General features: G+C 39.1%; 2 protein-coding genes across 5 annotated transcripts; both read left to right on the forward strand.

Moving 5' to 3' along the window:
- The first annotated feature begins 372 nt into the window (after positions 1–372).
- On the forward strand, positions 373–6,359 carry slc68a1a (solute carrier family 68 member 1a). 2 transcript variants are annotated; one of them, XM_086063674.1, is made up of 10 exons: positions 373–561; positions 1,290–1,371; positions 1,924–2,156; positions 3,002–3,081; positions 3,154–3,603; positions 3,681–3,801; positions 3,915–4,011; positions 4,105–4,276; positions 4,416–4,609; positions 5,465–6,359. In XM_086063674.1, the coding sequence occupies exons 2-10, from the start codon at positions 1,293–1,295 to the stop codon at positions 5,704–5,706; spliced, it is 1,668 nt and encodes a 555-aa protein (XP_085919800.1). In that variant the 5' UTR covers positions 373–561; positions 1,290–1,292; the 3' UTR covers positions 5,707–6,359. The 2 variants fall into 2 exon arrangements, with proteins under 2 accessions (XP_085919800.1, XP_085919801.1); XM_086063675.1 differs by lacking the exon at positions 1,290–1,371 and having other exon boundaries at positions 374–561.
- Positions 6,360–6,542: 183 nt separating this feature from the next.
- Positions 6,543–26,776, forward strand: arhgap27 (Rho GTPase activating protein 27). 3 transcript variants are annotated; one of them, XM_086064907.1, is made up of 17 exons: positions 6,543–6,713; positions 7,856–8,278; positions 16,567–16,995; positions 18,251–18,493; positions 18,561–18,797; positions 19,403–19,483; positions 21,378–21,445; positions 21,554–21,641; positions 21,860–21,961; positions 22,033–22,131; positions 23,311–23,407; positions 23,480–23,608; positions 23,714–23,812; positions 23,891–23,968; positions 24,218–24,349; positions 25,268–25,373; positions 25,481–26,776. In XM_086064907.1, the coding sequence occupies exons 2-17, from the start codon at positions 7,907–7,909 to the stop codon at positions 25,656–25,658; spliced, it is 2,538 nt and encodes an 845-aa protein (XP_085921033.1). In that variant the 5' UTR covers positions 6,543–6,713; positions 7,856–7,906; the 3' UTR covers positions 25,659–26,776. The 3 variants fall into 3 exon arrangements, with proteins under 3 accessions (XP_085921033.1, XP_085921035.1, XP_085921034.1); XM_086064909.1 differs by having other exon boundaries at positions 6,545–6,713; positions 8,005–8,278; positions 25,481–26,775; XM_086064908.1 differs by lacking the exons at positions 6,543–6,713; positions 7,856–8,278 and adding an exon at positions 13,036–13,234 and having other exon boundaries at positions 25,481–26,775.
- Positions 26,777–26,835: the final 59 nt, after the last annotated feature.

The following is a 26,835-nucleotide window of genomic DNA, read 5'->3' on the forward strand; positions in this document are numbered from 1 at the left end:
AATCTACAGTATAACTATAAATTACACTACAGTATTAGAAATTATTTTTGCGGGACTAGGGTCCACGTACCTCAGTTTAGGAAAAGTGCCTTAGAAAGTTGTGATGGGTGACGCGTGCCCTCTGCTGGAGTAACAACCAAATGACAACAACAGCAACCGTTTACATTTGCTTTTGTTGATTTAAAAATAAGAAAATTCGAAAAGTAATGTGGGGGCGTTGATCGATCCTCAAACATAATTATTGTATTTCCCTCACAACTATTTTCTTTTGCAGCAAGGGTGACTGAAAACCCCACTTCCAGTTCAAAGACACGGCCGCGTGGGAGCGCTACCGCCTCCATCGCCGTGCTTGGAAAATCTCCTCACCGCAAATCTGCCGCGGTCGTCCCGGCGACGAGAATCCCTGCCGGGGTTGACATGACGTGGACACCCGGCCTCCTTGCTGGATCTCAAGAGCTGGACACGACGGCTTTCCCCGACCAACAAGCGAACAAGGACCCTCGAAGATAGCTTCCCCGTGAGCTCAGTTCATCTACTGGGCGTCGTTAACGTCTCGCCGTCGTATGTATCTATTTTCTTTTACGATAAATGTTTCTATGCGCTTCCGGTTTACCTGCTAGCCTGATACATGTTTTCATGGCTAACTATCGCTAATTTGGTGTTAGCCACTTACCCATTTTGCCCAACATGACTGATTTCTTGTAATTAAACAGACTGTGAGTTGACGTGTTAGCTCTAAAAGTAGCCAAAAGGGCTTGTGCTTATCCCTTTTTTTTTTTAATCAGTTTGGCCATGTTTGTGTCACTTTTCGCCGAATTAGCTTAGCTTTATCTTTATCTTACTTGAGCTGCTCTCCTTGCTTCCAACAGGTGTTCAAAAGTTTTTTTTTTTTTATAAGCAGGACAATAATGCATCACATAGTTGTCCTTACGATGGTACATTTGTTAAGGGTATTTTGGGGGGAAATATGACATAAATGAAATGTGATTGTATATACATTAATATGGTTCTATCTGTTCCAAACACAAATTAGTATCAGTGGGCAGACCAAACTTGACAGCGGAATAATGTATAGGATTCCTGTTATGTGTGTATATGTTTTGTCTTAACTTGTTTAGTAGAGGCTGTACAGTAAGCTTTTCTGATGCTTGGTGGTGGGACAAACTGGCATTGCAGCTCTTCTTGTGTAGCAGACACACATAACACTTTTCCCCCTAACACTTGATTTAATTTTTTTATTTTTTGCATGCTGTGATTGACAAGTTTGCTCCCTTTTGTTGTCCTGCTAGTGCATGTCCACCACACCTGCTCGTCGGGCCCCAATTAGAGCGCTCTCCGACTCCCAACATGTCATTGCTGTGTCTGGTTACAGTAAGTTGTGTTGATACGGACCAATATGAGGTGCCTGGTGGCAGCTAGTAAGGGGCCCAAAGCAGGAGTTATCGACGACACGTTGCAAATTATTGAGCAGTGCTTTGTCATTGATATGGGCCAATGTCAGCGGTCCACTGGGGCCCCAGGTAATTGTCTGGCTTGCTGAAAAAGGAGGCAAGTAGATGATACCTCTATACATTATTGCTGCATAAAAAAGATCTGAAGGTTGGAATATAGTTGCTTACAAAGGTAACATAATGGTAAATTGGCACAAGGGCTAGATGAGGTATGTGTTTCCAAGCTGAGAATATTTTCCTGAGGTTGCCTTGGAGAACTGCATGAGAAAATTGCCAGCAAGGCCTTGCATTTTGACAAATAACCTCATCAAACTAAATTGTTGAACATTTTCCAAATTACTTTATTGACCAAATTTCCCTAGCTCTAGTACATTGCAAAAACATTTGAGGGTTTGTATGTGAAATGACAACTTTCTACCAAACGCTAATGGCAAACTAGCCACGCTAAAACGAACCCCCCCTTTCATTGCAGGCTATGATGAGGCGGTGACCAGCTGGGGCTTGAGTGACGGAGTGGGGAAAGGAAGAATGGGCCGCAGAGCGGCAGACTGCTGGCATGGCGGCATCGTCGTCATCCCCACCGCTGTGCTCTACGGCTCCTTGACCCTCTTCACTTCCATCCTTCACAATGTCTTTCTGCTTTACTATGTGGACACTTTTGTGTCCGTCTACAAGATCGACAAAGTCTCCTTTTGGCTGGGAGAGGTGAGTGTGTATGCTAAAACTGCCATAATACATAAAGTGAAAATAAAAATCAATATTAAAAAAAAATTCATACAGAAAAGGTTATGTAAATGGAGATAAAAACATAGAATATATGAATACAAATTTTTTTGAAAATTTACACACAATTTTTTTACAAATATATATATACATATCGGAATTAAACATCAATCAATAAATAAAATTGTATTTGTTTTTAGTTTCACTTTTATTTCTTTTATTTTTATTTTGACAATTCTGGTCCTCCATATTATGATTAAATTTGGAAATAAATAAATAAAATAGCTGACCTCAAAGTGCACTGGAGGAGGTGTGACAGGCAGCGATGCCATACAGCTAAACCTGTACTATTCAAATCAAAATAAATATATTAATAAAAATAAATGTCAATCAATAAATACCATTTTATTTGGTTTTATTTCTACCTTTATGTATTATTTTTTGGGCACTTTTGGTCCTCCATATTATAAATAAATACAAAAATAGATGAATAAATATAATTAATATAAATCAAATACAATTATATTTGTTTTTACTTTTATTAATTTACTTTTTTTATTTTGGCAGATTTGGACCGCAATATTATAAATAAATGTGGAAATAAACACAAAAATATATCAACAGAATTAAATATCAATCAATCAATAAATTACTTTTTTTATTTTATTTTATTTTAGCAGTTCTGGTCTTCCGTATTATGAAAAAAAGACACAACAAAAATAAATATATAAATAGAGCCTAAACATTAATAAATAAAATAATATTATTTTTTTAATTTACTTTTTTTTGGGTCACTTTTGGTCCTCTGAGAACGCGTGTAATTCCAGACGGTGTTCCTGCTGTGGAACAGCCTCAACGATCCTCTCTTCGGCTGGCTGAGCGATCGCAGCTTCCTCAGCTCTCCTCAGTGAGTGTCCGCATCCTCCTGTCATCTCCTCCAAAGGCCATGTTGTTGACCGATTGATTTGCCGCCGTGCAGGAACGGAGACGAGGTGACATCTCCAGAGGTGGTCCTGAAGCGGCTCCACGCGCTCTCGTCCAGCGGGCCGCTCTTCGCCCTCTCCTTCCTGGCCTTCTGGGTGGCGTGGGCCAGGCCGGGCCTGCAGTTCCTGCTGTGCCTGTGCCTCTACGACGGTTTCCTGACCATGGTGGACCTCCACCACAGCGCCCTCATGGCCGACTTGGCCGTGTCGGCTGCCGACCGCACGCGTCTCAATTTCCACTGCTCGGTGTTCAGCGCCCTGGGCTCCTTCTCCGTCTTCTTGTCCTACTCCTTCTGGGACAAGGAGGACTTCTACGCTTTTCGCGTCTTTTGCGTGACTCTCGCCGCCTTCTCCACATTGGGCTTCTTTGTGGTCTCACGGTTGCTACGGCAAAGTTTTCAAAAAGAAGTTCGCCCCAGATTGGATGAAGTGCACACGCTCAAAGAGTATGTTCTCCAAAAAACAACTTGGGGACTTTAGTCGTGCACGTCTTACATCGTTTTCATGCTGCTGTATCGCACAGGCTCAGTGTTGGCCACGCCCCCTTCACCTCGCCAGAGCGACCCGTCACCATGCGGCAATACATCAAGCAACTCTCCAGGCACAGGAACTTCATGTGGTTTGTCTCCATGAACCTCCTCCAGGTGATCCCATTATCATTTTTAAATATGATAGTTTTGTGAATTGTTGATTTTTGGAAGTGTTCCACCATTGCAGTATTAAGAATGTGCTTTTCCTGTCTGTGTGTTGAGTGCAGGTGTTTCACTGCCACTTCAACAACAACTTCTTCCCTCTTTTCCTGGAGCACCTGCTGTCAGACAACATCTCCGCCTCAACAGGCTCCATCCTCCTCGGTAACCCCCCCCCCCCCCCCAAAAACCCAAACAAATCGCTCTCCGTTAGCTTCACACGATGTGAAGGCGGCCATTTTGTTTCTGCTCACGCAGGCATCTCGTACGTGGCGCCGCACCTGAACAACTTATACTTCCTGACGCTGTGCCAGCGCCACGGCGTCTACGAGGTCATCCGCTGGCTCTTCCTGCTCAAGCTGGGACTGAGCGTGGCCATGCTGCTGGCCGGCGCCGACCACGTCTATTTGCTGTGCATCTTCATTGCCAGGTGCGCTCTGTTTACTCACTGTATGAGTCATCCAGACCTCTGGCGATGTGTGTGTGTGTGTGTACAGTACTGCACTGCACTGCCTTCATATACCACATTAACATGCGTTTAACTGTAATTCCTCGTCTCTTCCCGCCAGCAACCGAGTGTTCACGGAGGGAACCTGCAAGCTGTTGAAGCTGGTCATTTCCGACCTGGTGGACGAGGACTTTGTGGTGAACCGGCGGCAGCAGGCGGCGTCGGCGCTGCTCTTCGGCATGGTCGCCCTGTTCACCAAACCCGGGCAGACGTTGGCACCTCTCATCGGCACCTGGGTGCTGTGCGCCTACACAGGTACGGGATGTCATCGTAGGGCTTGGCACTTAAGTGGTTTTAGCATTTGGTCTAATTAAAGATGAAGAGGTGCCAGTGAGTGTGGCAGCCATTTACAGTACTTATCACACTTAATTGCCGTTAAGTGTTGTTTTTGCATTGTGCTAATCTGAATCTGAATATTTAGTATTGAAATACAATTTGGACATTTTTAAGTTAAACATTGCCATTAAACGATTATTGTTGATTAATTTGACAGTTGATAACTTGTTGCGTGTCTAATTAACAATTAATTATTTTTTTGTCATACCAAAAACTGTGATTCATACACACGTTTATTAAAAATGATTTGTTAAAAAAAAAAAAAAAGCACCAAAAAGTCTCTCCGGAACTTCCGTTAACAACCAGGCAAAAACTTTCCAACATGTCAGTGGAGGTGTATCACTTCAACATAGTCTTTCCATCACACGAAATTACTATATCCAGGGCTTTGGCGCCATCTTCTGGATTTTTAGAGCATTACAGGAAGCACAAAAAACGTAATTAGGTGACTTATTTCTATTAAGTGTGTGGAATTTGATGCGAATTACTCCTAAAGAAAAATTTGCTGGGAAAAAAAAATACTGTTTCAAGGCTTGTGATATCAAGAGAAATAAAATAAAAATGAAGCTAAATTGGTATTGAATGTTATCGGTTACTTTTTCTATTTAAAAAAATAATCAATAAAAATGATTTTGGTAGGGAGACATTTTTTATTTTATTTATTTATTTTTATTGTGTTGTTTATGTTTTTAAATGCCGCTTTTCTCAGCCCTACTAACCACTCCCCACGCTGTCATAATCCAAATCCCTGACAGTGTTGTTTGTATTCCACAGGCTACGATATTTTCCAAAGGGAACCGGAGAAGGACTCCGTTGTGGACGACGCCTCAGGCGGGGAGTCGCCACCGCTGCGTCTGGGTTGCTTCCACATGCTGGTGTTTGTGCCCATCACCTGCGCCTTGTTGCAACTGGCCGCCTGGTCGCGCTTCACGTTGCATGGGCGCAAGCTGCAGAGCATTAAGAGCATCAGGCAGGGCTCCCAACACGGCGGCATGGTGGACGTCAAGGCCATATGATGATGATGACAGGGCCGAGCTGCACGCCGACACTTTTTGTTGTCTTTTTAGGCTTTGATATATTTATAAAAAAAAAGAAGTTAACTGGAAGTCATCGAGCCGCAGCCCTTGTGTGTAAGGATTGAAGGGAAAAACCAGCACAATGACTGATCCGCTCTTTGGGGTACAACCTAAAAGCGTATTTTAAATAAAAGACACCTGCCTTATTTTCTAACAGAGTATTACATATATTTATACTGTAACAGATGACTACAGAATCAAAAGGACCAATACACGTATAATGCCAACCGTTCATTGCTTTTAGAATGAACTTGATTTTAACATCAGGGAAGAAATACCAATCTGTGTATTTGAATTGTAATTGTATTTAATTTTGTTTTTTAAAGAGTACTGCATGGAAGTTGAAGTTATTGGAAGAGTTACTGTTTACATAAAGCATTGAAGTGTGTTATCAGATACTATTGATGTTTTTGTTTGTTTTGGTTTTTCACAAACTGCCATTTTGTCTGTGTTATTATCCTGGTGACTGGTTAAAGTTTCCACTGCCATTGCTGCTTTAACAGTTGATCTTGACTCTCAGTGATTGGATTTTTGTAATTTTACAAATGTGTGCCATTACCAAAAACAATAAAATGACATGGCCAAAATTCGAATAGTGATTAGTGTAATATTTTTGCCTGCCATCCGACACTAAAAGAAGAAATACGACGGTATACCCCCCCCCCCCCCCCCCCCCACCCCAAGTACATACTGGTGTCTTTTCGATCACAAACACTATGATGGCACGTGATGCTCACCTTGATGTGTTACATGCAATGCGGCTGTGCAAAAGGCGTTATATTTACAAAACGGGAAGTTGTCTCTTACTTCCCACTTGTGGCTGGAATTGTTTTTTGAAGTGCTTGGGACAAGCAGACTGGCATCCTCTCGGACGAGTCAGAGGACACATTTTTAAACCACAAATCGGTTTGAGTCATTGACCATTTGTTGTTTAGTCTCCTTGTTAGGTGAGTACGGAGTTACGCTAGCTAAGTAAGCTACATTCAAGTCGGTGTTTCTCATTTGATGTGTATGAATGGGAGTCATAATACGTTTGTATTTATTTTTAATTATGTTCGATTTTGAATTACATTATATGTGTCTTTCGGAAACGCCGGACATGACCTCATGAACTTGACAAATGTACATCTAAAAAACGACTTGTAAAATCTTGAGCAGTGGTTATTTTTTAATTTTAATTTTTTAATACCAATTACCACCTAAAAAAATGAATATGACCATCTTTAACACAAGTTTTTTTTTCCCCAGCAGTGTATTTTAAATTTTGAGATCTGTTTAATTGAGGTGTAGTGTAGCACGTGTTTTTTTTCTCTTCTTTTTTTGGTAGTATTATACCGCGTTACATTGTAAAAGTATTTTTTTCTCTTCTTTTTTTGGTAGCATTTATACCGCGTTACATTGTAAAAGTATTGACAGATTTGCTTTCCTAGTGCCAGTGTGCCAATTTAGCGGATTTTTAAACCGCCGGTATTGCTTCTTTTGTAAACCCGTCTCATTTCATAGGAAGAAAGTATCTTAAGCAAGATTACATCACAAGTGTTTTAAAGAACATGTAAAAATCCCGTAGGGCCTAAGTAGTTCATAGAAACATTTTGTATGAGCCAGTGGGGGTGCTAATGATCAGAATGATGCTACTTATGCGTATGCCTGCAAAATCACAGAACCCGGCCAATATCGATTTTTAATTTTGTGGGGCTGATGCCGATATTTGGCAGCATAAAACTCTAAACTGATTAATTAAAAAAATACATTTATAACTTCTCTTTCGGTACTTTTACACTTACAACTTTAAAGATATGAATTACATGTAGACCATTTGACTTTAACCATGCTCTTTCCTTTAGTATTTATTTCCAACAGAGATCGGCCAATTTTTTTTCAGGGTGGGGGAATGTTTGATTGTCATAGTTATCTAATATTGTGCAAAAAAAACTTTTTTTTAAATCGACCGTTTTTAAATTTTTATTATTATTATTATTATTATTTTTTTTTTTTTTTTTACAGATTTTAGAAAGGCTAATTGGCTTGTAATAGGCTGGCCCCTAATGACTACATCAGTGCCTTTATCTTATACCTTTTTTTCCCCCAGCTTCATGGTCTGGATGCTATTTCCCTGACTGACAACACTTGTTACCAAAATATGGAGCAGGTGTCAGTAAAACCTGAGTTTGAGTACAAAACCCACGAAGGCCGCCTCTTGTCCATCAAGCCCGACGAAACCTACTTCCTGCTCTCTAGGACCAACGAACACTGGTGGCAAGTCCGCACCAAGAAGGATGAAACCAACAAGCCCCGGGAGCTCGATGCATACACGGCGAGGACGGTGGCCCGTGAGGCTTTAGGCGATTCCTGCCGGTTCTCCACATTTGGTGTATGTGGCGCCAAAGCTGAGGTGACACCTGAAAGAAGCGTGCACGATAGAGGAGATGCACCACACGGAAAAGTGGAGATGACTGTCAGAACGGACGAAGAGGATCCGCCGCTCTCTTGTGGCATCATTGCAACACAAAAGGTAGGACAAAGGTATTGCATAATTTGAAAGTACACAAGACACACACAATAGAATGAGCAGCACAATGGGCGTTTAAGTGAATGAGAGTGTCACTAAGTGTCATTAACTCGTTCGCTGCCATTGACGGCAATAGACGTAAAAAATTCATTTGAATTATTTATATTTAACATTTTTCCCACTTTTGTTAACAAAAGTATGAAAACCTAGAATTTTTTTTTAATTCTACATTTAGAACAGATATAAAATTTGCAATTAATCTTGAGTTAACCATTGAAGTAATGCGATTAATTACAATTAAAAACATTTAATTGGCCGACACGATTAAAAATAAAATAAAAATTACGGGTGTCAGGCGATTAAATTTTCTTATCCTAATTAATTGCATGATTTCACTAGTTAACTCACGATTAATCACAAATTTTACATCTGTTCTAAATGTACAATTAAAAAAATCTAGGTTTTCATACTCTTGTTAACAAAAATGGGAAACAATGTTAAACTTATTTTTGACGTCTATAGCCATCAACGGCAGTGAATGAGTTAATGTGTGCGTTTATAAAGTATAAAACTGTAGTGCTATTTTTCAACAGAATTTAAATGAAATTAAGTGGTGCGTTGAGAGTTTAGGTGGTGTGACTGAGGACTGAGGAGATGTTTGTGTAACCAGCTAATCAACATGTGAATGAGGAGGAGGAAGAGGAGGAGGAGGAGGAGCCTCTCATTCATGAACACCAACTGATGAGTCCCCCCCCCCCCCCCCCTTTTTATTGAGTGTTTGGATTCACTTACGACTGCAAGACTTTTTACGGGGTATTCCACTGTTTAGTTTTCGGAAGGTAGTCTTCGTCTTGGCCGCGAGAGCTTTTCGACGACAGCTGTTTGGCAGGTGACAGGTGACAAACAGGTCCAGTGGGCTGGCTGGCTGACAGGCTGTCAGGAAGGAGTTAAACTAGGCGGCCGCCACGCCCAAACTAAACTGCAGCTTCCCGAACGTGCACCCTCGTCCTCCTCCTCTTCCTGCTCCTGCTCCCAGGAACATGCTGCCGTCACCCTAAACAGTCGAGTTGTTGGATGTCACCTGTTTGAACAGCAGGTGAGGGGATTCAAATCTGTTTCCGGGGGAAAAAAGTGACGTCAAGGCTCGCAGGTGACTTTTTTTTTGTCAGCGTCTTTGTCTGTGTGTGTGTGCACAATCTGGCATTTTGAGGCTTGTGTGTTAAGTGTGTGAATGAATGAGACCCTTGCTGTCAACATGCCAAGCATAGCCCCCGTCTAATGGAGCGCCGTCGCCATGGTGACGTCAGGAGGGAGCAAAAGGGAAGGTGGGAGGGCGTACGTGGGAGCGAGTGGCAATTCAGAAAGTCCAAATTCACTTTCTTGTGCTTTGGTGACCACCGCTCATGCTGCGATATGATGTTTTTTTTTGGTAATGGATTTGCAAACTTGTTAGAGAGAGACTGGAAGAGTCACAGAAAGGCAGTGCGTTGTGATTTTTGCCTTTCAGGCTTCAGCTCCTTGAGTAAACTATGTAGAACGTGCTGAAACATTGAAGTTCAGAGAAGATCAAATGTCACATCTGGTTACAGCATATTTTTTCATTTTTTTTTTCATGAAATTTCACCCAAAAGCCTGATATCGCTAACTTATTGTGCGTTGTGTATTTTCACATTGTTTTTAAGGGGAAAATATATTTTTAAATGACATTGATCATTGCCCCAAAACATGGTGTTCATGTATATGTAGCAAAAGCAGTGTTGTATCTCTATATTGACCCAATGTCACATGTATAACCGTACACGAGGAAAAAAAACGCAGCACAATTGGAGGGATTACTTGTTTACGTTTATTCATGTTAATTACTAATGTATTTTTGTGAACATTTTGAATGGCACGCGTTAACTGAGGCGCCGTGATGTCATTTTCACTCGACAGCAAGTGGCAGTACACAACAAAATGGCTGCTCCCTATATTAATCAGAATCCGTGTTTAAGACTAGTGAGGGCACATACAAACAGATTATTGTAAAGAAAGTTTTTGACTTGACTTATCCTTTTGAGTATCATGTAGATGATTTTCTAAGAGAAAGTTCTTCCACATTTTCAAGAAACAAAACAAAAAAAACTTCTCACAAGATGGTGGAAAGCTCACCTGTCACACAACATTAGCTACACCCGCTACAGCACCTCCACAGAAATAATAATGCTCCGTCTTGATTGACGGGTGTTTGCTCAGGAACGTTACAGTACAGCTGCACTACTGCATCATTCTGAAAAGCTGTTATTAATATTTTGACGTGAATGGCAACGGACGTGAGCAGGACAGGAAAGTGCTATGCTAAGTGAATGCTACATAATACCAATCAGGTGATTCTAGGATCAGAAGTTTAGAGGTGCCAGAGCACATTTGAAATGGGGGCGTTAGGAATTTGACTTTTTACAGTACGCACACAAAATATATGTTTTAATAATAACGGGCATTCCAGTCAGTGAGCTAGCCAGTAGCACCCCTGCCTTTTAATATTAGCACATTAGCAAAAAAAATGTCAGCTAACTCCTACCTAACAACATAAACAGTGACCTATGGTTAAATGTAGAAATGAGCCTTGGTAATGATAATCATGTGTTGCTATTGAGTGGTCAAATTGAAGACATGTTCTATATATTCTTGTTTAAGAAAGGTAGGGATACGCTGTCAAACTACTTAATGTGACTGGTAGGCAAGAGTACAAGCCTCGATGATTAGAGTAGTTGAGTAGAGTTGGGGGGGGGGGGTGGATCAAACAATTTTTGTGGCAAAATGGGTGGAGTTACAGTACTTGTTGATAAGAAATTTCTAAAAAGTACTGTATGAATGTAACTTCAACTTGTAACACTTCAGCACATTGCATGCTGCAAAACTGCTCCAACAGGTCTTGTCAGAGCTTCCTGCCCTGTCACACCTCTCTCTCTCTCTCTCTCTCTCTCTCTCTCTCTCTCTCGTCCTTTTATTGCTATTTGGGGCAGCGGAGCCCCTCACGAATTCTGCCTAGCAACAAGAGCAGGAAAATCTGAATAATCAGCAATCAAGAGTTGATATGTTGCTAATGCTAATAGCGTACTAGCTAATAAGATGTGGGTAATGTGGGTAATTTTTTCCGGCCTTCTAAAGAAATGTCAATCATTTCATGTCATCATTTCTGATTCGTTTTCCAGACTTGACAAATTGACACCCACCTGCGAGAACATATGTTGTGCTCACAAGTCCCTAACCGGGGTGTTTTTAATTAAATTTTGTGGTTCTGGAATCAAAGTGATTATATTTAATAGTTTGCTCTTTAAACATGAGTGTTTTTGTGGAACTCGAGAAAAGGAAGGCATGTGTAATATTTTCTGTCATGGTCCCCTTGCAGTTACAGGAAGTACTAGTTGATCGCATGATCCCCCCCCCCCCCCCCTTGTGCCAATGGCTTGACTTTTGTCAAATGTGTTCATGAGCTGTCTTAGGCAGTCACAAAAAACAGGACGGGGGGGGGGGGGGGGTGTTGTATGTCATTCACATGGATCATCTCTGGCGTTTTGATGGATTCTGGGTCATGAGAAATGTGATGTGAGTGGAGGGAAGATGGTGGTGTCGGGGGAGGGAGCCAGGGGGACTCAATAATAGCCCGACTGTGTGCGCGCTGTGGCGTGATTTGGGCCCCAAATGGGTGTCCCATTGTGCGACTGCATGCCTGCTAAAGTGGTGAAGTAATCAGGTCCCATTGAAACGACATGCAGGAGGCGGCTAGTCCACACCAAATACTTTTTTTTTTAACTGAAAAAACGCACTAAATGGAAAAATGATTAATTTTTACTGTTGTAAAAGCTTTATCAACTCAGTTATCAATTTGAGAAATGTTTTAAGTCAAATGTAATCGTGTTATAAAGATTTAAGAGAAATTAACTTACTATCGAATACAGCTACATTTTGCATTAACGTTTCTAACTGTCATGTTTAAAGAGTTAAAACACTCTATAATTCAACTGAAATAAGCAAATATTTCCCTTTGAAGTAACATTTTAACATCATATGAGTGTAAAGACAAAGAGCAATACTGACACTTCCTCAATATCCTGGCAACACTGTTCCACCCCAGTCCTGTAGATGGCGGTAATGCACATTTATAAAGTGTGAGTAAAAGCCACAAGCGACAATTGTTTTTTTTTTTCAAGTTGCCTATTTTCGCAAATAAACTCACAATGTTATGTTAAAAATTCATCTTATTGTTGAGAATAAAACATAATTTGAAAAAAGCCATATTATTTCAAGAACAAATGTCGTAATTTTCAGAACAATGACATTAGTTGTTGGAATGGAAGTCAAACAATTTAAATAGGGAGGAAAAAAAAAGTGAATTTCAGACTTGATTCTTATAATGTTTCTTTGAAAATTCATTTTACTGCAAGATATTTTGAATGGTATTTTTCCTCTTGATAGTTGTTTTATTTATTAGTATCTTTAATCAATGTAATTGTTTTAAATGTGATTTTTTTTTAAATCACTTTGTTACTTTAAATAGGTAAAAAAAATATATATATTGATATAAACTCATATGAAATCTATATTACACAGCCATATTACGCAGCCCTACTTCCTACTGTTTATCAGTACAAACAAGCCGCACATGCTCTGTCTGGTTTCATTTTCTGTGCTTGTTCACAGACAGTTACCCTCTACCCTCCATCTCTCTACAGACACACACACACACACATACACGCCCACTCCAACCCTTCCTGCTGAGTTGCTCGCAGTTCTCCTTTCTGTCTGTCACGGATGCACTTTGCTCGTTTGCCCCGACGGTCTTTATCATAATATTTTGGCTCTTCGGCTTCATCTCTAATGGGCGAGTTGTAGGCAAACATGGTGGACCTGTATACCGGGGTTTGGCCGGGTCACCGGGCCCAGCGGGGACTGGCCCAGTCACTAGCATCGCTTCAGGTAGGTGTCGTGAGCTTTGATGGTGAAGCCTTGAAAGTTTTACTTTTGTGATGTGCTATATTTTTTTGATACTTGTTGACAATCAAGCCTGCTTCCTGCTTTGTCTCTATGCAGCGCAAGATGGTGACTAAAACCCGCGCGTTAGGTTTAATGTACTACTTTTAGACTCCTGTGCGTGAAGTGTGCAAAGCTCCATTTGACATGGGAAGTTGCCAGAAATGTGTTTATTTTTGATGACGCCAGATGCAGAAAAGTGAAAGTCCGATGCAGAAGTGTGTTTTGGAGAGTAACGTCTGAACCTTAAATGTGGCAAGTGCTCTCACGTGGACAATTTGGAAGGAAATCCCCTTGCATTTTTGAGTTTCTGGAGTGCCTACCTGTCAAGTGCTTATCCAACCAAATATGTTATTAGTGATGTGCCTATTTTGGGAAATGTCTCTATGAGCAAGTCTTAGTCGTATCGACTGACTGCAAGACAGAGACTGCCAAATTTCCCGTGCAAAAGAACCGCTTTGACATGACTTCCTTATCACTATCATGTCAAAGCAAAAAGGTAAGCAGAGCTGCAGCGTTAACAACGATTAGTATTAGCTTTGTGTTATTATAATTTCTAGCTAAGTTGCCGATTTAGGGGTGGAGTTTGTATTTGGCCATGAGCTGCGCCACACTCCTAAAGGCTGCCTTCACATGAACTCATTCACTGCCATTGACGGCGATAAACTATTTCTATTAGTTACATTTTTTTTTATGAAAACCTAGAAAAAAATTATTGTACATTTAGAATAGATAACATTTGTGATTAATCGTGAGTTAACTATTGAAGTCATGCAATTAATTACAATAAAAAAAATCACCTGACGCCTCAATTTTTTTATAATCTTTTCTTTTTTTTTTTAATAATTTTTTTTTTTAATTATTAAAAAAATAATAATAATCCTTTAAAAAAAATCATATTTTTTATAATTTTTTATTATGTTTCGTTATTTTTAATAATATTTTCTTTTTAAAAACAAAAACAAAAGATTATTAAAAATTAGGGCCGTCAGGTGATCAAAATTTGTAATCGTAATTAATTGCATGACTTCTCAAGTTAACTCACGATTAATCACAAATTTTATATCTGTTCTAAATGTACAATAACAATTTTTTTCTAGGTTTTCATACTCTTGTTAACAAAAGTGGAAAAAAATGTTAAACTAATAGAAATAGTTCAAATTAATTTTTGACGTCTATAGCCGTCAATGGCAGTGAATGAGTTAAATAAATGCCCAAAGAGATCCAATAAAAAAATTAATGAGTCAAATTAACCTTTATTTAACCAAGGTGGGCTCTTTGAGATCAGTGAGCTGAAGGCCAGCAGGATGGCGCCGGCAAGACCCTCAAATAAGATAATTATAGCGGCAAGAAATATGCTGTGCAAATACATTTCAACTTCTCGAATGTTGGGGTATTTCGCCAAAAGCATTCCTTAGATATGTTTTTGACGCTAGGAAACCGTTTTAAATGGTGGGGAAAAAATGCACGATGTCTCCTTTAAAGCTGCCTGGGTTGCCATTTCACCATTTTGACAACACAGCCTGTTGCAACATAACATGAGCCTTTTTGTGCTGTTAAATTTACACGCAAACACGAGTCGACACCTGATATGATGTGTTGAAGACTTCTTCTAAAGTAGGAAATATTCCATTTCAAATGATGCTTTGGAAAATCTTTGAAGGGATATGAAAATGTGGTAAACGCACGCCGATTGTCTGCCGTTGGTTGTTGTCCCTGATGAGTTGTGTGGTTTTGTGTGTGTGTGTGTGTGTGTTTATGGAGATTTATAAGTTTGTTGTGTTAACTGAAAAAGAAAATTGAAATATCTCTGTGGTGGCGATATTGGAAGGAGCACTTTCTGTTTGTGGTGTGATTCTTCCGTGGGGCACTTCCTGTGAGCTGACTCTACTTTTATCTTCCGATGTCTTTTTTCTTCTTAAAAAAAAAACATGTTCATGAACTAAAAATGATATCTTCACCAAAATCTGATAATATCTCACAATTATTGCACTGTATTAGGGCTGATTGATAAGTACTGTATGTCAACCCAAAAAGTGTATTTACAATAATATTCGGATTAACAGTGCATTTGTGAAATATGAATTACGCAGCAAAATCCACCCGTTTTTATTCATGTGAGAGGGCGGCCATTTTGCCACTTGCTGTCCACTGAAAATGACATCACAATTGCTCAGGGCTCAGGTAACATCCAATCACCGCTCACCTGTTTGCTGAGTTTGGTCATGTGACATTCGCGAGTGGAAGCGTGATTGGTTACCTGAGCCTTGATCAACTGTGATGTCATTTTCAGTCGACACTACATTAAGTGGCAAAATGGCCGACCATAAGATGGATAAAAAGGAGTGGAATTTACTGCTTAATTTATATTCCACAAATGCAATAATAATCAGAATACTGTATTTAGACTAGTGGGGCAACTTTTAATACATGTCGTAAAGGAAAGTTTGGGGTTAATTTCCCTTTTAAGAAAGTAATACAGGACTTTTTTTTGTATTATTGTGGGAATCTTTGAATGTCTCCCGATTCGATTCCGATTTTTGGGTGTGCGATTCGGTTCAGAATCGATTTTCCATTAAGAAAGATTTTTGCTTCTAAATGATTTGATTGACAATGATTTTTGATTCAATTTATAGATGTTCAAGGAATCGTAATGATCTACTCGTCTGACTCGCTAATGCTAATTAGTGCTCTACTCGCGGCACTTTTATCACTCAAAAGAACTATAAAAACAAATAAATAAAAACAGCTTTTATTGGAATAACTTGCTCGTGACTTTTTCCTTCTACTTTCTAATGTGTCTAACAGTGTATTAGACCGCGTGGAACCACACTGCCCCTAAGTGGCCAAATCGGGTACAACATGAACTGCGCTCCCAATAAAGGCACACACAAACAAAGGGAAGACAGTATAAAATAATTTAAATAAAATCGATTTTGGGACATTTAAAATCGATTCTGAATCACACTAAATGAGAATCGCGATTCTTATGAGAATCGATTTTTTGGGCACACCGCTATAACGTATAGTATCTCACAAACATGAGTACACACTCATATTTCGGCAGACATTTGTACAATGAAAAGTAGTCAGTGTACAGGTTATGTAACGGTGTAATTTTTTTGTTCCTTCAAAATACAGCCATTAGAAGCTAAATATTATCATTATAGTGCCCTCCAACAATGTTTTAATTTTAAAATCAAATCCGAGGTCACGAGTAAGGTCAAGAGATGTAGCTTTAGTGCTTGATCTAAAGCCAACATTTTTTGCCCCCACAGGTGGACGATGAGAGCAAACAAGCGCCCATCTACGCCAACGTAGCTCAGCTTCGCCAAGACCACACTGACTCGCCGCCCCACCAGGACGCCGACGGATGGGAGGTGCACTTTGACCCGGAGAGTGGTCAGGACTACTACTACCACTCTGCCACGGGGTATACCACCTGGGAAAAAACCCTCGCCGAATCGCCCCGTGACCCCGAGCCGCCTCTCCCCTCACCCTCCCGTTCTCCCATCCACTTCCTGTCCACCGCCTCCCGCCCGGCGTGGACGTCAGACTGGGAGCAGCTAGTGGATGAGCGCAGCGGGTGCGCCTACTTCTATAACGCTATGTCTGGGGAGACGTCCTGGGATCCACCGGAGCCGCTCAGCCCGTACCCGCCACTGATGGAGCCCATGAACATGCACCGCTTTTACCAGGACGAGTCGGTGAGGGCCTGACTGGCTGCTCTACTTCCAGTTTTAGCTTCGCTCAGGGGAAGACGGCTAATGCAGCCTCCTTTTTAATGGATTTAACCCTTGAGTGATGCCAATCGTTCCCGTTTGACAAACATACAGCAGTAGTTCACATGACTCCAGTCCTCTATGAGATGTTTGTCCTTGTTTTGACTTTCTGGACTAGAAAAAAATGACTAATTGAAAAGGTTATGGTTAGTGGTTAGGGCAGGGGTCTGCAACCTACAGCTCTGGAGCCACAACCACAGAAATTATTGATTTATTTACTTTTTTTTTTTTTTAAGATAAAATATTCTTTAAATGAATTATTTAGATAGTAAAAAGTAAACATTTTTGGAGTTGTCAGAAAAAGACATGCATGGTAGATAAAAAAGTTTTTTTAATTACCTTGAAATGTCCAAAAAGAAAGCAGAAAATTACTATAAAATGTCCATGAAATTGCCAAAAATGTCAACAAAAAAAAAGGCAGAAAAGAAAATGTGCAAAAAGTACCGGTAACCATAAAATGTCCAAAAATAAAAGAAGGCAGAAAATTACTATAAAAATGTACACAAATTTGCCCAAAAAAGGTCATAAAACTTATTTTAAAAGGCAGAAAAGAAAACATTGATAAAATGTCCAAAAACTAAAGAATTCCCAAAAATTACTATAGAATGTTCACCAAATTGCCCCAAAAAAGTCAGAATGTTTTTTTAAGGCAGAAAAGTTAAACCGAAAATTACCATAAAATGTCCACAAAATTGCCAAAAATGTTAGAACATTGAGAGCAAAAAAGGGCAGAAATAAAAATAAAAAATAGCCATCAAATGTCCAAAAAACGAAGAAGAGAGTCAAAAAATAATCATCATATCTCCGTAAAATTGCTAAAAATGTGAAATTTGACAGAAAGGGAGAAAAGTCTAAAAATACATGAAAAACAAAGTATGAACAATTACAACCCCCCCAAAAAAATCCAAAAACGGAAGACGAAAGGTAGAAGAAAATGAATCTCAAAGCATTGGATGCTGCCTAATTTTATTTTATGGAGCAGCTCTAATTAGCTCTTGGGCCCCTCAGTACACTCACACACTGTTTCTAATATCACAATGTTCAAAAGCTTTGCTGCTCCAGACATCTTTTTTTATTATTCATTTGGCGTCAAATGACTTTTGACAGTAAAGATGGCTGCCCTCTGGGTTTAGAAACTGGGGGTTAAGGTTTCTTAACTCCGTTCCTCTCACATTCCCAGCCTAAGCTACCCGAAGAAGACTACCACTCGGACGATTACCCGGCAGGTGCCGATGGACCTGATCCCGACGAGGAGCCCCTGTCCATGGGGCCCCCCGCGTCCTCCAGGGAATACGACCTCTCCCACGTGAGCCGGGCAATCATCCCCCGGGCCAGCCTGGACCGCAGCACGCCTGCTGGCTGGAGCCTCAGCGTGGAGCCCGACGGCACTTGGGTGTTCATCAACGAGCACACGCTAGAGCAGGTAGATTGGATTTACGGCATAGGGACCAAACCCTTGCCGCAAATGACTCATTTGTATTTCATTACAGTGGGTTAAGTCTGTGGACGACCTGGGCCAGACTTACTATTATCAAAAAGATGGCTCCAAATCTCAGTGGACCCTGCCCGATGTCAGTGCAACCTTTCAAGGCGGCCCCCTGCAGGCGGTCCCTGCGTCGTCGGGACTGTCCCAGGAAGAGAACGGCGTGGAGGCCGACGAGGTCATCTTCAAGAACTGGAGACAAAGCATAGCACCAGCACAGCTTGCCTCGGTCCAAGACGACGCAGTAAATACTAATAATGTTTATATTGATTTGATTATTTTCATGAAACGGTCAGTCATAAGTTTTCCGACATATTTTTTCTCCAAAATTCTTCAATAAATGGTGACCACATTTTCCTTTTTAACTCATTCACTGCCATTGACGGCTATAGACGTCAAAAATTATTTTGAACTATTTCCATTAGTTTAAATTTGTTTTCCCACTTTTCTTAACAAGGGTATGAAAACCTAGAAAACAATATTGTACATTTAGAACAGATATAAAATTTGTGATTAATCGTGAGTTAACTATGGAAGTCATGCAATTAATTACAATTTAAAAAAATTATAGACTGACGTGATTTAAAAAAAGAAAAGATTATTAAAAATTAGGCGGCGTCAGGTGATTAAAATTTTTAATTGTAATTGTAAACACAAATTTTATATCTGTTTCGAGGTTTTCATACTCTTGTCAAAAGTGGAAAAAAATGTTAAACTAATAGAAATAGTTCAAATTCATTTTTGACGTCTATAGCCGTCAATGGCAGTGAACGAGTTAATCACCATAAATGCTGTCGTAAACATTAAAGTGCACATTTTGACGCTGTGCTCTCATTGGTCTCTTGGCAGAGGTTCGTCCCGACCCACCAGAGGACCACATCGGATTACAGCAGCGACAGCTCCAGCACGGGAAACTCCCCCGAGTCTAATGTGAGTATCCCGGCGGGACTCGGCGCCAAATGAACCGTGCGTTGTTATTTTTTTTTTTAACAACGTATTTTGTGCCCTTTGAAGGCTCCTGGGTTTCAACTCTGGAAAACCCCTTATTACCTGACATCCAGGTGGCTGCGCTATAATGTGGGTTGTTAATATGAGAGCCATAGATCATCATGGAGTATTGATCTATGGCTAGCGCTGGGTGTGCTAATGCTAATTCATAAACCACCTTGTTGTTGTGATCTTCGCACTAGAGGTTGTAGTCAAATAAGTTAAAATAAGGGTTGAAAATCGGATTTGATTTCAAGGCCGCGACAGGCAATTAAAAATTGTAATTGTAATTAATCGTATGACTTCACTAGTTAACTCACGATTAATCTCAAATTTTATATCTGTTCTAAATATACAATGAAAAAAATTCAAGGTTTTCATACTCTTGTTAACAAAAGTGGAAAAAATGTTAAACTAATAGAAATTAATTTTCGACGTTTATAGCCGTCAATGGCAGTGAATGAGTTAATTATAAATAGCATAAAAATAAGACATTTGAAATTAAAATGAATATTTTGCAAGCACAATGTAACTTTTTTACATTATTACAAATGTTTGCCCACTTCCAATAAACATAATTTATATGTAATTATTTTTATTAGATCACTTCCAACCAACCATTATTGCTCTGCTTACTATTTTTAGTAAGAATTCATGAGACAGTCCTCCAACAATAAACGACCAAATAGGTCGTTTTGAAATGTGTCAAATCACAACCAAGTGTTACGTATTGTAGTTTAGTGACCTCTATCGGCCATGAACCTTAAATGGAGTTAATGGGACTCGAACCAGGTGTGTCTTGTCGAAAGACAAGTGCCGATCTGACTGAGCTCATTGGCCAGTGATTGTTTTAGTGTTGATGACATGTTTTTTACTACAATCTCACTGAGCCTTTTTCCAACCTCAACCCTTCGTGTCCCATGTAAAGACGTAACGTGTACTGTACAGCCTCACTTAAAGCCTAAATTGACATACTGTCAACTAAAAAAAGCTAACATCATTATCGACCTGTTAGCTCACTAAGATGTCCGATAGAGGTCGCCAAACTACAATATGTGACACTTGGTCGTATTTTGGAGCATGTTGGAATTCATCATCATTGAGCGTCAGCATCTAAGTCAAAAATCAATTTGCGACTAAGCACCTAGAGTCATACTTTAAATGTAAGTCTATTGAGAGCTTTCCATACCATTTTGCAATTTTGCTCTTGCTTAACTCATTTGCTCCCGAAAATGTATAAATGCGTTCTATTTTAAATGTTTTAAATGTCCCAAAGACTTATTTTTACGTTTTTTTATGCTAGAGCATACAGAAGGCTTTGATGCAGCCTCTGAACTGCAGAGAACAGGTGAAGCAATGGTATTAATTACAAAAACGGCCAGCAGGTGGCTGCAGAGTATAAGAGATCAACCAGGGCCATGTTGCAAACAAGCTGTTTTACCCACAGTTTTAAACAGATTTGTGAATAATGATGAAACTTAGCTATATTCTAATGCTAATTGCTGCAAAACGGAAACAGATACAAATAGGCTCGAATCTTTCTTTTGGTAGGTTCCATGTTTTTATAGCACTAGAACACAATATTCTGTGGGCCTTGCAAAATACGTCAAAAACCAGTAAAACAGCCCGGGAGCGAATGGGATTGCTTCAGTGAAAATGGCTGGTAGTGTTATAATGACATCATGAGTTCATGACACAAATTCTAGTTTGTCATTGTGGTATCGGGCTTTCATTTTTGCTCACGGTTTGTCCCACATGTTCATGTAAGAGATCATGTTAACCAGCTTTTGTACTTACTGTCCCTGTCCTGAAAAAGAAGTCTCTGGTTGGATTTCAGGCACCGAACTTGGAGAAGGCAGGAATCCTGAACAAAACAAAAGTGTCTGAAAATGGCAAAAAAGTCAGGTGAGTCATACCTTTCCCTTCAGGTTTGGGGTGTCATATTCGAGAAACGTTTTTCTTTTGCTTTGAGTGTGTCTGGTTTCACGCTGCGCTCTGGCTGTGCTCATGCAGGAAAAACTGGGCCCAGACCTGGACGGTGCTGCACGGAGGCACGCTGACCTTCCATAAAGACCCAAAAACGACATCGCCAGGAGTTTCGGTAGCTGCGTTTTTTTTTTCTCACATCGTTTACGAGGCCATTGCACAGCTGAACAAACTGATCTGACTTTATGATTCCCAAGAAATGATAATAACTCTTGTCCATGTGACTCAGATGAAAAAAAAGCCTCTGCCGCGAGTTGACAGACGTTTTTATCGCAGGAATGCGGCACCACCCGTTTTCTGTCCATGCTTACTTTTTTTTTTCTCCGTTCGAAGAACAAGACCAATCAGATCGTCCCGGAGACGTCGGTGGACCTGCGAGGCGCCAAGATCAGCTGGGCGTCGAAGGATAAATCCAGCAAGAAGAATGTTTTAGAGGTACATTCACATCTATTTCATTCACAATTATATGAAATTTGAGCTAATTGATGTTTGCACTTTTATTTCAGTTAAAAAGCAAGAACGGTCTCGAGTTTCTGATCCAGTACGATACTGAGAGCATCATCACCGACTGGCATAAAGTATTATTGGATACCATACGGCAATTGGTAAGTCCTCACCGAAATATTATGTTATTGGTATCAATGTCATATTTTTCTTTATATTAATTAAATTCAACTTTTTTTTCCTGTATTAAATATTTATGATTGAATCTTTGTCATTTTCTATTTTTGTTTTTTTCATATTTCTATTCAATATTTTATATTTACTCCTATTGTGTTATTTATTATCATTTCTTTAATTCAATCTTTTTATTTTCTGTTTAAAATATTTTTGATAGGTTTTGTTTTGCTTTTCAATATTAACTCATTCGCTGCCATTGACGTCTATAAGCATAAAAAAATCATTTAAACTATTTATATTAGTTTAACATTTTCCCCCCCACACTTTTGTTAACAAGAGTATGAACACCTAGATATTAAAAAAAAAATAATAATAATTGAAAAAAAAGAAAAGATTATTAAAAATTAGGGGCATCAGGCAATTTTTTTTAAAAATTGTTATTAATCGCATGACTTCAATAGTTAACTCACGATTAATCACAAATTCTGTTCTTAATGTACAATACATTTTTTTCTAGGTTTTCATACTCTTGTTAACAAAAGTGGGGAAAAATGTTAAACTAATAGAAATACTTAAAATATGTTTTTACTGTTAATGTTTTGTTGTTTAATTTGTTTTAAAAATGTATGTATTTGTAGTCACTTTTTAGTTTGATTTGACCTTTTTGAATTTAAAATATATTTTCATTAAAAAAAAATTGTTAGATTAAATCATATTTTTATTTAAAAAAATGTATTAGACTAATTTGTCCATTGATTTTTGTATTGAGTGTTTTGTTGACTCAAACATTTTTGGTAAATATTTTGTATTTAATAATATTTTTATTTTGTATTTGTAATATATGTTTTAATCATTTTATGTAACGTAATTTTTATATACCGTAATATTTATTTTTAAAGATATTTTTCTAAAGATTTTTTTCTCCATTTAACATTTTGAATATTTTATAATTATTATTATTGTGACTATTATTATTAGTTTATGCCCCACAATTTGTCACGTTTTTAACTGTCTTGCTGGTTAAAATAAAATGAGCTAATCTGATTCTCATGTATCTTGGGCTTCATGGAGCAAAAGCGTGATGATAGCCATGCAACAGGACTTGACATGACATGACAGGTGACGTAGCCGTGTAATCGTCTCTCGTGTTCTTTGTCTTTCAGGATTACCAGGACTACCACTCCGAGGAGGAGGACAGCAGCAACCTGTACGAGAAAATCAGCGCCCCAGAGGCACAGATTGCCAGCGACTGGCACAGGGGTGAGCTCCAGCTACAATGAGAAAGTCGTACATGGCTACAATTTTATTTATATATATATATTTTTTTGTCAGCCTCCAGGCCGAGCGTCACCAGCACCAGCGGCGGCGAAACCGACCCAAAGAAAGTTCGCACCAAGCTGATGAAGTTCCTCATGAAGCGGCCCTCACTTCAGGCAGTCAAGGAGAAAGGATACATACGAGGTGCAGTGAGTTATTTACTGTAGTCTACTTGCATCGGGGTCGAGTGGTCGAGTGGGGAAGTGATCCTCCGGAACTAGTTTGATTTAAATTCTGTCCTGCCTGCAGACAACGTTTTCGGCTGCCACCTGGCCACGCTTTGCGCGCAGGAGCGGACCACCGTTCCCAGCTTTGTGGAGAAGTGCATAAATGCTGTGGAGAGGAGAGGTAATGCATCCGCCTCCCACTGACTAACACAGCTGCCAGCAATCAGCCGACCGACTAAATGTAGGCGTTGACTTCCAGGTTTGGACATCGACGGACTGTACAGGGTCAGCGGGAACCTCGCCGTCATCCAGAAACTGCGATTCAAGGCAGACCACGGTAACAATGACGCTGTTATTGTTCGTTCTAGCGGTCATGTCATGTGACTGTCTGACTCAGCTTGATTGGTCAAATGCTGTCAAAGGTCACCAGTCGCTACATCGGAATGGAGAAACGGTCATTTGAAGAATTGCCCAAGCAATGATACAAAAGCGGACAGAATGTACCGTTGCTCAATGTAATAGGAAAAAATATTCTGATGAGCTAATTTATCACCCAGCCCAATGTTGTTGCTGTGCTTCCCAACAGACGAACTGGACCTTGAGGACGGCCAGTGGGAGGACGCTCACGTCCTCACTGGAGCACTGAAGCTGTTCTTCCGCGAGCTTCCCGAGCCGCTTTTCCCCTTCCACCTGTTTTACGACTTCATCGCTGCCATCAGTAAGACGAACTTTTTGGAGAAATTTGAAATAAATATTGAAAGAGTTTAGCTACATGATATAAGGACATACATTTAAATTATTTTTCACTTTAAATTATTTATTGCCATTTTTAAAAACTTACTTTCCTATTTTAGTATATAATTAGTCTTATTATGTGATACAATTTGTGTTTTGTTTTTTAAAGATGTATTTTCCATGTTCAATTTTAATTCTTTAGTTGTATGATACAACAAAAATATTTATATAATTTATTTGTTATTGGATTATTTATGTGGTGAATTTGCGCTTCAAAAGCAGGATTTTAATTAAGTGAAAATAGGTTATAATATTTTTAACACTATTTGTTTTATGATTAAATAAATATTAGTATTTATTTAATGGAATTAATATTTGTTTTTGTTTTTTTTAATGACATTTTTGCTTAAAAAATATAAAGTGTTAAACAAGTTTAGTCACTTGTAAATGCAATAATATGACATATTAGTCTATAATTATTTGTAACGTTATTGTCTAATTCTTATTTCATTAGAACAATTTTGTTTTCCTCCAAAATGCTGTTTAGAATATTTTCATTATTTAGCCCAATGAGAAGGCCAAACATTTGGTAAAAGACTTTACGGAATATTTTTTTCCGCCATTTCTACATGGTTTTATTTTTTCCCAACTTCAAAACAAGATTTTTGAGTTTTTTAAATGATAAAAATAAAATAAGCGTGTGTGATTTAGTTTATTTGAAGAAAATGCTGTGTCCTGTACTTTGATTATTAAGTGTCAATCTGAGATAATAAACATGAAATAAATACCTCAAAATCAAGCATTATTATATTTTTAAATAAAGTCTAATTAATGAACTTTCATTTTCCATGTTCCTAATGTTGTGCCTAGTGAGTGTATTTGTACTTTTTTGTTGTTGCAGAACTTTCTGATTACAACATAAAGTGGCGTAACATTTATGACTTGGTCAAAGCTCTCCCCGACCCAAATCACGACACCATGAGCCTTCTTTTTGGACATTTACGGAGGTCAGCGTCCATTTTGTTTTCACGTCTCGCTCGCTGTCATATAGTCAACTCATGCTACGGGATTTTTAGCGTAATCATCTCATTGTTTCGATTTGTTGTCTCGTCAGGGTCATCCAGTGTGGCGAGGACAACCGCATGACAGGGCACAACGTGGCCATCGTGTTCGGGCCCACGCTCCTGCGACCCGAGGCAGAGGCAGCCAACATCGCCATGCACACGGTTTTCCAGAATCAGATTGTGGAGTTCATCCTCAACGAGTATGAGCGCCTCTTCCACTCGGGCTGAAGGCAGCACATGTCTTTATTTGACGATTAACACGGCACTTCATGTGACTTGATTGTAATATAGAAATGTATGCAGCTATTAATATCAGCAGGCCGTTGTGAAATAAATCTGATATAGAATGTTTGAGTAAAACTGGATATCTATGCTGTATTTTTGTCTGAAGACAACATAGAACTATTGTGTATATAGATTAACAGACTTGAGAGGTGGTCACTGAAGGAGATGTTTGTTCTGTAAATAGTAACAAGACGTCGATATGCTGAAAGTTGTCAAGAATGTTATAAGATCATTCTATAATAAAATAACTTTGTAAAAAAAAAAGAAAGACTTATGATTATATTTATTTGTAAATTATTTAGTCAGCTTCGGTGAACCTAAAATGCATGTGTTTGGAATGTGGGGCAAAGACGTAGAAAACCCACTGAAAAAAATTCGAGAGTTGTCTATCAGTGTCTCGCCACAGATGTGTAAGCTACAATGGCACATGACTTAAAAATATTATTTGAAACTAAAATTTTAATATTCTGTGGGAGCAGTTATTTTCCTCTGAGGGCCACATACAGAAGAAATGAAGGGCCACTTTGAAATATATTTATCACACACACCAAATTTAATCAAGAAATTGCATATTGTTTATAATTATATATCACAGTTTTTGGAAAAATTGCTGCCTAAACAGTTTTCTATCAGGCAAATGTTAAGGATTCAAAAATTTTGGGTGGCCGAGACCCTGTAACCCACCAGGAAAAAACAAACTCCAGTTGAATTCCTTCCTTCTCTGCATTCAGAAGCAAAATGGGAGCCATTTGTTGTAATATGAAGATTTTTAAAACAGTTATTTAGGAATTGTATACGTTCACAATTTGGACCTTGGCAGTTGACACAGAGCAGAAAGTGCTTTTTGCTTGTATAAATGAATCGTTTTGACCACAGTCTTATGAAAAGAAATGTTGTCCTTCTTTAATTGCAAACAACTCACTTGCAGTTTTGGATGTTCCGAAAAGTTCTCCAGTTAAATTTTTTTTTTTTATTAGTAGCAGATGTCATTTTTAGTATATCACGTGGACTGCTTAAAAGTGGATGGCAGGCATATGGTCCCCAGGCCATATTTTGGACACCGTGAGGCTGTAAACCAAACAAATAAAATGTCACCCTCCTAAAATAATGGCCTCTGTCA

This window comes from Leptonotus elevatus, chromosome 20, assembly GCF_054856555.1.
Source record: "Leptonotus elevatus isolate MCC_2025b chromosome 20, RoL_Lele_1.0, whole genome shotgun sequence".
NCBI lineage: Eukaryota > Metazoa > Chordata > Actinopteri > Syngnathiformes > Syngnathidae > Leptonotus > Leptonotus elevatus.